This window comes from Schistosoma haematobium, chromosome 3, assembly GCF_000699445.3.
Source record: "Schistosoma haematobium chromosome 3, whole genome shotgun sequence".
NCBI classification, from domain to species: Eukaryota; Metazoa; Platyhelminthes; class Trematoda; order Strigeidida; family Schistosomatidae; genus Schistosoma; species Schistosoma haematobium.
In genome coordinates, this window is record NC_067198.1 from 1,401,570 (window position 1) to 1,414,233 (window position 12,664).

A 12,664-nucleotide genomic window follows, 5' to 3' on the forward strand; every position below is an offset into this window, starting at 1 on the left:
AATCCTAGAGTAAGACCAAACACTTGTTCAAAACTCCTCTATTTTCTATAGTTACTTACTTACTTACTTACGCCTGTTACTCCTCGTGAAGGAGCATAGGCCACTCACCAGCATTCTCCATCCAACCCTGTCCTGGGCAATCCTTTCCAGCTCCGTCCAGTTGTAATTCATCCTTTTCATATCTGCTTCTATTATCCGACGCAATGTGTTCTTTGGCCTTCCTCTTTTTCGCTTCCCTTCAGGGTTCCAAGTTAGGGCTTGCCTCGTGATGCAGTTTGACGATTTGCGTAATGTATGTCCTATCCATTTCCATCGTCTTTTCCTAATTTCTTCTTCAGCTGGAAGTTGGTTTGTTCTCTCCCACAGAAGGCTATTGCTGATGGTATCCGGCCAGTGGATGTTGAGTATCCTGCGTAGACAGCTATTTATAAATACTTGTACTTTCTTGATGGTGGTTGTTGTAGTTCTCCAAGTTTCAGCTCCATACAGTAGAACTGCCTTGACGTTCGTATTGAAGATTCTCACTTTGATATTGGTTGAAAGTTGTTTTGAGTTCCATATGTTCTTCAATTGTAGGAATGCGACCCTTGCTTTGCCGATCCTCGCTTTTACGTCTGCATCTGAACCTCCTTGTTCATCGATGATGCTTCCCAGGTATGTGAAGGACTCTACATCTTCCAGAAATTCGCCATCAAGAGTGATTGGATTGCTGTTCTCCGCCTTGAATTTGAGGACCTTGGTTTTCCCTTTGTGTATGCTGAGGCCTACTGATGCAGAGACTGCTGCTACACTGGCTGTCTTCATCTGCATCTGTTCGTGTGTACGTGATAGGAGGGCTAGGTCATCAGCGAAGTCCAAATCGTCTAATTGATTCTGAGCTGTCCATTGTATACCGTGTTTTCCTTCAGATGTTGAGGTCTTCATAATCCAGTCGACCACCAGAAGAAAGAGGAAGGGAGAGAGTAAACAGCCTTGTCTGACTCCAGTCCTTACTTGGAATGCATCTGTTATCTGTCCTCCATGCACTACTTTGCACTGTAGTCCGTCGTATGAGTTCCGGATAATGTTGACAATCTTCTGAGGAACTCCGTAGTGTCGAAGAAGTTTCCATAATGTCCTCCTATCTACACTGTCGAATGCCTTTTCATAATCAATGAAGTTGATGTATAATGATGAGTTCCACTCAACTGATTATTCGACGATGATCCGTAGTGTTGCAATTTGGTCTGTGCACGACCGATCCTTTCGGAATCCAGCTTGTTGATCTCGAAGTTGGGCGTCTACTGCATCCTTCATCCGGTTCAGCAACACTCTGTTGAAGACTTTCCCTGGTATTGACAGTGGTGTAATGTCTCTGTAGTTTTCACATTTGCTCAGATCTCCTTTCTTTGGAATCTTGACGAGGTGTCCTTCTTTCCAGTCCATTGGCACTTGTTCCTCCTCCCAAATCTTTTTGAATAGAAGGTATAGCATGCTTGTGGTTGCTTCGATGTCTGATTTCAGCGCTTCAGCTGGTATGTTGTCGGGTCCTGCTGCTTTCCCGTTCTTGATTTGTCTGACGGCCATTCTAATTTCTTCCGTCGTTGGTGTGTTGACATCTATAGGAAGATCTATGTGTGCTGCTTCGATGTCCGGTGGATTCATTGGAGCCGGCCCATTCAGGAGTCCCTCGAAGTATTCTACCCATCTGTTACACTGTTGTTGAATTTCGGTGATTGGCTTGCCTTCTTTGTCTTTGACCGGCCTCTCTGGTTTACTGTATTTCCCTGATAGTTTCTTCGTTGTATCGTGAAGCTGTTTCATATTTCCTTCTCTAGCAGCTTTTTCTGCTGTCGTTGCTAGTTCTTCCACGTATTTCTTCTTGTCGGCTCTAATGCTCCTCTTCACTTGTTTGTTTGCTTCTATGTACTCAGCTTGTGCTTGGACTTTCTCTGTTCGTGTTCGGCTGTTGTTAATTGCTGCCTTCTTGTTCCTTCTTTCTTTGATCTTGTCCAGTGTTTCTATAGAGATCCACTCCTTATGATGGTGTTTCTTTAGGCCCAGAACCTCTTGACACGTTGAAGTTAATGCTTCCTTGATGCCTTTCCAGTTGTCCTCCATAGTAGTTTCTTCTTCATTCAGTAGATCTTGTAAGGCTTGGAACCTGTTGTTGAGAGCTATCTTGAATTCATTGAGTTTGTCAGTATCTCGAAGGAAGGCTGTATTGAACCTTTGTAGTGCTGTTTGTCCACTTGTCCAGTTTTTCTTTAGCTTCAGTTTTAAATTGGCTACAACTAGGTGGTGATCTGAAGCTACGTCAGCACCTCTCCTGGTTCTCACATCTTCCATCGTCCTTCGGAATTTTTTGTTGATGCAAATATGATCGATTTGGTTCTCTGTAGTGTGGTCCGGTGAGATCCATGTAGCTTTGTGTATACGTTTGTGTGGAAATATTGTGCCTCCTATGACTAATTTGTTGAATGCACACAAACTTGCAAATCTTTCTCCATTTTCGTTTCTTTCTCCCAGTCCATGTCGTCCCATAATATCTCCATATCCAGTGTTGTCTATTCCGACTTTGGCATTTAGATCTCCCATCAGAATAGTTAGGTCCTTTCTTGGGCATTTCTCAATGATTGACTGCAGCCGCTCGTAGAACTTATCTTTAATGTCGTCGTTGCTATCATTGGTGGGTGCATAACATTGGATAATATTCATTAAGATCCCCTCCTTCTTTGTTTTGAATGATGCTTTGATGATTCTGGATCCGTGAGACTCCCATCCTACAAGTGCATTTCGTGCTACTTTGGACAGCATAAGAGCGACTCCCTGACTGTGTGGAGCATTTTCCTCTTCGTGACCGGAGTATAGCAGCATCTCTCCCGTAGCTAGCCTTTTCTGTCCAGCTTGGGTCCAGTGGGTTTCGCTGATTCCCAGTACTGCCAAGTTGTATCTCCTCATTTCCATTGCTATTTGACTGGTCTTCCCGGTTTCCCACATTGTTCGAACGTTCCATGTACCTATAAAAATTTTTGCTCTAGTTGTTAGAAGGGGCATCGGCCTCGTGGCTTCCGAAGGGACTCGGCTTTCACCATGAAGCGTCATAATTCTTCTAACTGAAGACCTTCTAACTCCCAGGGCAGAGTTTAAATGGTTTTGATTATTTTTTCTGGTAAGCGTTTTTTTAGCGAGTTAGTTTTCTACGGGATGGGGACGCTAACCCCATGCCCAACCCTCCTCCTTTATCCGGGCTTGGGACCGGCAGTAACCCTGTTAGAGCTACAGGCGGAGTTATTTTCTATAGTAATCCTACGAAATACAGTCTGTGATAAATATCACCTATAAATAAATACATTTCTTAAGTCTACAACATCTCCACAAATAATATTAGCAAATTTAAATGATCAAATAACCTAAATCGTAGCATCTGTCATACTAAGTTAAGTACCTGATCTTCTTTATCTTCATCTAGATAAGCAAAAACTATAGATGCTTGGATGTAAAGCTTTTTGAATATATTAATAGAACATTTTTAAAGAAATGTAAATACAGGTCATCTATTAAACATTCGAGCTAAGGTGTTGTACATAATGGTGTCAAGTGACAATAAGACATTCAATGCAAAGTTGTGCATGAAGGACAGTTGACAGATGCATTCCAAGTAAGGACCGAAGTCAAACAAGACTGTCTGCTCTCCCCCGTTTCCTCTGTCTTCTGGTGGTTGACTGGACTATGAAGACCTCCACATCTGAGGAAAACCGTGGAATACATTGGACGGGTTGGATGCAACTAGACGATTTGAACTTATCAGATGACCTAGCTCTTCTATTCTATACAAAACAACAATTGTAGATTAAGGCAACTAGTGTAGCAGCAGCCTCTGCAGCAGGAGGCCTCAATATACACAAAGGAAAAAGCAAGATACTCAAATACAACACGGAGAACGCCACACTTGATGCACAAGCTCTGGAACATGTGCAATCTTTCACGTATCTGGGAAGCATCATCGATCAACAAGGAAGATCGGATGCACACGTAAAGGTAATAATTACCAAAGTGTGGGTGGCATTCCAGCAGTTGAAGAACATATAGGACTCAAAAAAACTATCAACAAACATCAAAATCAAGATCTTGAATAAGAAGGTCAAGACAGTTCCACTGTACGGAGCTGAAACATGAGGAACTACCACAATCCATAACAAACATGTACAAATATTTATAAACAGTTGTCTACACAAGCTACTGAATGTCCATTGGCCAGATACCATCAGCAACAGCCTTCTGTGATAGAGAACAAACCAGCTTCCATCTGAAGAGGTGACTAGCAAATGACGTTGTATGTGGATGCGACATACATTACAGAAATCACCAAACTGCATCATGAGGCAAACCCTAACTTGGAATACTGAAAGGAATCTTAAAAGAGAGAGGAAGGCTGAAGAACACACTACGTTGGGAATTGGAATTGGAAATATAAAAAGAATGAATAGCAACTGAGAAGGATTATCCAAAACAGGGTTGGATATAGAATGCTGGTGAGCGCACTATGCTCCTCTACGAAGAGTAACAGGCGTAAGTAAGTAAGTAAGTAAGTAAGCATACATGAATTAATCAATATAAAATTTATTTTAACTCTTGACTGACAAAAGAAGTGAATATGAATGAATGAAATGATGTAATATCCAAGTCATTAAATAAATCATTATTCAGTAAAAAATAAAGCAAAGACCAATGGATCTATAGTTTTATTTTACTGGATAGAAAGGAAGTCATTGATCGAAGATACTAACTAGGTAGAGTGATAGGTATGTACGTGTGTGTGTGTGTGTTTGTGTGTACGTATGTACTTTGGACCAAGTATACGAATTCTGTTTAGTCTAAGTGTTAGTTGGACTTGAGTTTTCTGAAACTTCATTTATTAACAATATTACTTTAATCTTTTGTCAAATAATTGGGTTTTGTAATTTTAAAATAAAAATGAGTCGATTGAAGCTAGACCATAATAGAAAACCTGAAAGTACTGGACGGTTGTTTTGTCCTAGCATAGGACTCCTCAGAAGTGCGCATCCGCGATCCAACCTCGCGAGATTCCAACCCAGGACTTAACGGTCTCAAGCGCGAACGCTTAACCTCTAAACCATTGAACTTGCCGGGATCCAATGGTGTTAGTGTCTAACTTCAACTAATCCACAAAACTGAGCAATCGTCCATCATTGTCTTCAGTGAGTTACAGACTCATTTGAACTCTACTGATCACTGCTTCTTACTAGAACTCCAGGAAATACCTCTTTATTAGACTACTTAAATGAACACATTAAACTACTGAAATATTATTTTCACTAGATATTCTTAATGATTAGAAAGAAATTTAGGAATCCGGTAACAGTTAATACCTTCAAAGTACTTCAATATGAAGAAATGAAGTTGATCGTAGAAAAAGTTGTTGAGTATTGAAATGTTAAGGTATTTATCAAATGAATTATTTTCTAATTAGCATTTTTTTTCTTAACAGGGTTCTTTTCTAGGGAATAGAATTGTTAGCCTAATCCTTAACACTCAATCTTTAACCGGACTCGGAACTGTCAGTAAGCCTAGAAGGATATTTGATAGGGTGGATAAGAGAACTCTATAGAAAATTCTTCGACACTATGGTGTACTATTCTTACAATGGATTACAGTGCAAAGTTGTACATGAACGATAGCTTATAGATATACTCCAAGTAAAAAAAAAACAGTGATAGACGAGGCTGCTTACTCTCAATCTTTCTCTTTCTTCTGGTGATTGACTGGATAATGACAACCTCGATATCTCAAGGGAAGAATGTAATGTGATGGACAGTTTGGATGTAACTGGACTATTCACATTTCGCAAATGACTTAGCTCTTCTATTCCATACACACAAACAAACTCAAGACAACCAGTTTAGTAGATCAACCTTTGCATTAATAGACCTCAACATACACAAGGGAAATAGCAACACAGATCTGATCAGAATCATCGATAACCAAGGAGTCTAGCTACAAATGACTCATGATCTCAACTATTGAAATTACTATAATATCCATAAAAAAACCCTTCTGATATAAATAAATTAACATTAGTTTTCTTGACTGGTAGAAATCATGAGTAAGTTGAAGCTAAACCACCATGGAAAACCTGGAAGCACTGGACGCCGTTTCGTCCTAGTATGGGACTCCGTTACCAGTGGAGTTCAACCGGGTCAGTTGTGAGACAGGAACTCACTGAAGACAATGGTGTACGTGGCGCAACTTCGTGGCTTGGTTGAAGTTAGACATTAACACCATTGGATGCTAGTCAGGCTCAGTGGTCTAGTTGGTTAAGCGCCTGGCGCGAGACTGATAGGTCTTGGGTTCAAATCTCGAGGGGTGATGGATCGTGGATGCGCACTGCTGAGGAGTCCCATACTAGGACGAAACGACCGTCCAGTGCTTCCAGGTTTTCCATGGTGGTCTAGCTTCAATTGACTCATTATTTCAACCAGTGAAATTAGTTTTCTTGTCTAAATCAATAATGTAATGTGTTTTTTAAATATGGTTTATTCAAACAAGAGAGAAAAATTTTTAAAAAAAAGCAAACAGACAAAGAAAATCAAGCACAGACACACAAATACACCTTTGTTTTTGTCCATTACCATGTACATTATTGGAAACTGTATTAGTCTTTCATGTTTAGTAGTATAACTTAACAACATCATAAAGGTCATCATTTAACATTTAATATAATATTGATGATATTTGTAGATTCATATTATTAATCATCTAGTGTCATTTGAATAGACCATATGTTTTATTTGTTACTAGGTGATACAACAACTGTCAATATTGTGAAATTTATGACGAAAATCTTCTATAACGTATTATCAATAGTTTGTATTGATTAATCTCACAGGTTGAATTGAAGCTAGACTACCATGGAAAACCTGGAAGCACTGAATGGCTGTTTCGTCCTAGTATGGGACTCCTCAGCAGTGCGCATCCACGATCCCGCACCCCGTGGGATTTGAACCCAGGACCTATTGAACTAGCGAAATGATTGAAAACTCTATTGTCGATGTACTACTGTCAGTAGTAATTCCTTGTAACTGATATGTTAATCTGATCAAGTTTCAGTATCATACTGCTAAGCTATCTTGTATATACACGTATCCCTTAAAATGCCCTGGTATGGTTGAGGGTAGTGAGAGTTAACTTTCCTTCTCCAAATGCTTTCTATAGTCACTGCCAAGGAAGTTCTACTCATTGCCTTCTCGTGACACTACTGTTGTTTACGAAATTGAGAGGGCGAAAAGCGAATGTTCGGCCCTTCAACCGGGTTGGTGGATACGAAGGGTTCACATAGGGAATCGAGAAACTCTCATTCTAAACTAATGGTACATATGGGCTCCAGGATCCTGAGAGAACAAATGATGTATGACCCAGTCGTTGATCACCGGCTACCATGGGACTACATCTCTCAACGTTACTCCACTTCCTTGTGGATTAGATCTTTAGGTTGAAGGCTCTAGGTGTGACCCCCTAAGAAAACCATCTACTTCAGTTTGGGCACCCGGGCAGTATCCCAGCCATCACACAAATCGAATAATTTATATGGTGCATATCTGTTTGATGCCTTCTTGTACCAATATTTATATGTTTAAGTAAATAAATAAACAAATTGATTTCTTACAATTTACATTTTTATCTATTTCAATTGTAAATTGTTCTCAAAATCTGTTTTATTTATTCTTATTCAAGAAAGTCTTCTTCAGTAAAAATGAACAATGAGCTTTCTTGTCCTTAAAGTGACCTGTTGGGGAAAAATTACAAATGATAAAATGAACGAATATTTCTTTTTTTTCATTCAATAATAAATCAACTTCGAACATTTGATAAGTTAACCAGGTTATATTGAGACAAAACAGTAATTTAAACAACAACAACAACAACTTTAATAGTTGAATTCATGAGTCAATTGAAGTTCGACCATCTTGGAAAACCTGAAAGCACTGAATGACCATTTCGTTTTATTGTGGGACCCTTCAGAAGTGTGGATTCATGATACCGCCTCGCAAGATTCAAACTCAGGACTTATCGGTCTCGCGCGCAAACGCTTAACCTTTAGACAACAGAATTTGCCAGTATCCAATAGTGTTAATGTTTAACTTCAACTAATCCACAAAATTGAGCGACACATTCATCATTGCCTTCAATGAGTTAGTATCACACAACAGACCCGGTTGAACTCCACTGATCACTGCTACTTACGAGAACTCCAGGAAATACCTCTTGGAGATAGTCACTAGTGAGCATATGATGATTGTAATCAGAGAGTGGTTTGCATTTACTATAATAAGGTTAATTTATTGATATGTTTTTTTGGAAATAAAACTATAAATACAAGTTCCCATTTTGGACATTGCTAAGTAACTTGAAGATAATTATTGATTGTTCCAGGAAAAATCTATGGGTTTAATGAATTGCTGTATAGAGAATGCTTGTGAGCGGCTTATGTTCCTCGACTAGGGATAACAAGCGTAAATAATTATCATAGTATCAACTTATAAATAGCATTATGCAATTGAATTAAAAATGTAATACTTCACTTCCTCAAATAATTGTTTTCATACGTTAAAATTTGAAGATCTATTTTCAGTTCTTAGAAAAGTACTTCTAACATATCCGGTCAAGTGCTTTCGCACGAGACCAGTAGGTCCTGTGTTCGAATCTCGCGAGGCGGGGTCGTGGATGCGCATTGCTGAGGAGTCCCAGTGCTTACAGGTTTCCCATGGTGGTCTAACTTCAATTGACTCATGATCTCAACTATTGAAATGACTAAAATTTTCACAAAACCCCTTCCGATATCCGATTACTGTTAATATGGTATTTACTCAAAATAATACATATCAATCACATTGTGAATTCTGTCAATAGCACACTGGTTTTAACTACTTCGTACTGTTAAGTAACATTTATAGATATATAATTCTGTATTCAAGTACAGCTAAACATGTGGTCCCAAATATTGAGATATGACATCGATAGTTTAATATTAATCAAAGACCTTGTCAAAACATATTAGTGTAATTTTTCAGTTCTAAATGTAACAGGGTAATTAATAATATATGTTACCAGTATGGGGTTGTAAAGATTGTTAAGTTTCTGATTGAAATGATGAATCAATTGACGTTGCACCATCATTGGAAACTAGTGAAGCTAATCTGTGTCAGGTAGAAAACAGGTATCTACCTCAGTACAATGGAAAATGGTCGAGTAATTTCGTGGATTGGTTGAAGTTAGACATTAACACTATTGGATGTCGGCTCAGTGGTCTAGAGGTTAAGCGTTCGTATCTGAGACCAAATTTTCTGGATTCGAGTCCCACGTGTGAGATCATGGATGCGCACTGTTGAGGAGTCCTGTATCAGGACGAAACAGACATCCAGTGTTTCTGGGATTTCAATGGTGGTCTGACGTCGGTCGGTTTATGATCTGAATTAAAGCTCAACAATCTCCACAACCATACACTGATAAAAGCATTCTAGTTTAGTCAGATATCACAGAAAAATAATGTTGAAAATGAGGAGCAGCCAAGACCACTACTCCAGAAGACAAACTAAGAGAAAAGAATAATATCATAAATATCCTGAGATTAAATTACTTTTCCAAGAATATTATTAAAAACATTAAAACAAAACAGTCCTTCTATAAACACCAACTCTAATGAAAGTTCTTGGATTGTTACTGTGGTTCTACTTTACCGCCAAGGTACGACAGGAGAACTACAACGAATCTTGAAAACTAAAAAAATGAAAGTTTTCTATAAGACAAGCAACGTTTACATCTACACGAAATTATGTTTACACATTAGGTCGTGTCTAGTGTGATACGTTCTATATTGGAGAGTTTTCGAAAAGAATCTAAACTCGTGCCAAAGAACATGTAAGTTACACAAAAAGACCTGATAATCCTGTAGAATTTGATAAATTTACAAGTTAAATCAGCAATAGCAGTACATGCCATTTTCAATAATCACCAAATTGTTATTAAAAATATCAAAATAATTCAGAAAGGTTTTTCCAGCTATCAAGATAGGCGAGTAGCCGGAGTGTTCTCAATAACCGCAACCATATGGACTACATCTCTCAACATGCCTCAGACTAACAATCTACAACTTCGTGGACTGTTGCAACGTTTTGGTTCGGTCGACTCTAACTTTCTTCCAGCAAACTTCTCCACTAGCAAGCTTCACTTGCCAAAGTAAAAACAGGGTGGTTAAGACATGTGTTATACATGTCCTAACCATCTCAGTCGATGAAGAGTCCCCAACTTACCGATCTATTTGCCATCTTTCCTTATTGCTGTATGCCTAACCTTAACATTGTTTACTCGAAACATTCTAACCAGTAAGCAAAAGTCTAGTAATTTCATTCGTTTTACAATGGTAAACTAACAATGATGGATAGTGTCTAGCAGTGGAATTCAGGACGTGCATTTCGTCATATTTGGGACTCGTCAGCTGGATGTACCTGCATCTCAAACTTGTTGATGTTCACTCTGGGACTCGAACCCAGTGCCGTCCGCTTCAAAAGTTACCTCGTTATTCACTTAGCTACTGAGTCCTGATAGCCTCCTGCTGGTGCACTAGGTTCGAGTCCCAGAGTGCACATCAACAAGTCTGAGATGCAAGTACATTCAACCGATGAGTCTCAAATAGGACGAGACGCGCGTCCTGGATTCCACTGTTAGACACTATACATCTTTGCTGAAAAAGCTTGTAACTTAAGGCTATATCGAGGCAATCCTCACAGGATGCACATATGCCAACAAGAGATTGATCAATTGCAGTCCTAAATAACACTGGGAAGATACAAGTAAAACAACACCAAATGAATGTAAACTAACAATATTTCATGTTTAAAATAACAAGTTATTTGTCCTCTGGTGACACAAAAGAAAACACCCTAATATTACTTAAAAGAACATATTTACATTGTTTCAAGTTATAATTCTATGATAAGATAATTTATGTTATATGAATATGACCTGATCACTACATCATTACTTGTCATAAGATATTGTCGTACAGTTAAATAAATGAGAAAATTCCAACAATGTTTGTCTAACTAAAATATTGATTTTGAAGGTCAAGCATCAAAGTATCATGATTGAATTTCATTAAAATCATGAATCGATCAATGCCAAACTATCATTGAAAACCTGGAAGCATTGGACGACCATTTTGTCTTAGTTTGGAACTCCTCAGTAGTTTGCTTCATTGATCTTCCACCAAAGGAGATCAATCCAAGGAGCTTCGGTCTAGAGCTCGGACACCCAACCTCCGAGCTGGCATTCGATGGTGTGAAAAGTCTAATTTTAATGTAATGGATGCATAATGGATAATGCTTATGAAATACACACTATAAAAACAATGTTAACAAACTAGATCAGGTAAATAATTAATAGTATGTGTAACAATCTTTGGATAGGATTCCATTTTTAAAGAATAAATAGAATACGAAATATTTTGGAGCAAGTTAGGTAAAGCAGACATTTAAACCATTAACTTGAAAGGAATTGAGTTTGATCTATCTTCCTTTGTCATTACAATAAATTACTTTCAACTTGACAAAGAGTATATCATAGATTATCGCGCTTAACTGTAAGCTAATGTTAGTAGGTGCAGACTACTTGGTTGGCGTTCGTGTGACTATCGTAAACAATGGTTGAAGACTCTGGGTGACATGGCTCAGAATCGATCACAAGGACCAAGCACATAAATGCATCGGTCCAAGTTGCCATATCTCATTAGCACAACAAGATGAACACCAAATTCATAGAAGTCATTACTTCAGTGACGGTAAGATATAAAAGAAAGATTGTGTTTAAGGGTATAGTACAGGAAGAAAGAATTAGTTGGTAGAAAGAAAGATTTAAAGTAATTTTATTCTCACGGTTTAAAGGAAGACAAATAATCTATACACCGATGCCATTGTGATCGATTCTGATCCATGTCACCCAGAGTCTTCAACCATTGGTTTCGACAGTCGGACACCAACCAACTAATCTACATCTTTTGATCAAGATCACGAACCGATTGATGTTCGACCACCTTTGGAAACCTGGAAGCACTGGACGGCCGTTTCGTCCTATTGTGGGACTCCACAGCAGTGCGCATCCACGATCCCGCTAGCGGGATTCGAACCCAGGGCCTTCAGTAATCTACATCTGTAAACATGGCTCAAACTAGAAGTTAGCAACTTCAAGGACTGATGCCACATCTTGGTTTGACCACCTCAAACTACATTATTCTTATAAAAATGAAGAAATTTTAATGTTCAACACTTCTTTAAATGTTACATTCAAAACCTTTTCACATCTGAACTTCATGTTAGAAGTAGTATAATTTTTTTCTTCATTCTAAAAAGTTATTTAGTAAATAAGAACACAAGTGGGAACAATCGAATGTAAGCGAATACAACATTGCGGAATGTCTTAGTAGTATCTGAAAACCATACAATAAACACTTCATTCGCAAAATATCAATCAACTGTCTCAAATTTCATTATTCTTTCGTTTCCACATCAATCATTCTTTGTTCTCATTCTCTTTTCTTAGATCTTTTTAACCTTCTCTGCTTCCAGACATTTCATTTTCGATTGATGATATATATATATACTACTTATAT

General features: G+C 38.3%; 1 protein-coding gene across 2 annotated transcripts in view; it reads right to left on the reverse strand.

Annotated features, from left to right (window-relative positions):
* The window catches only part of GAS2L1_1 (Growth arrest-specific 2 like), a 52,102-nt gene that overhangs the window by 24,332 nt on the left and 15,106 nt on the right, over nucleotides 1-12,664 (reverse strand). Inside the window, exon 2 of one of the 2 annotated variants that reach the window (XM_051212739.1) lies at nucleotides 7,655-7,786. The exons of the other annotated variant lie outside the window; for it this stretch is intronic. Within the exon in view, the coding sequence (XP_051068650.1) occupies nucleotides 7,745-7,786 (42 nt within the window). The 3' untranslated portion in view covers nucleotides 7,655-7,744. Of the gene's footprint in view, nucleotides 1-7,654; nucleotides 7,787-12,664 lie in introns of those variants that run through there. 2 annotated transcript variants of the gene reach the window in all.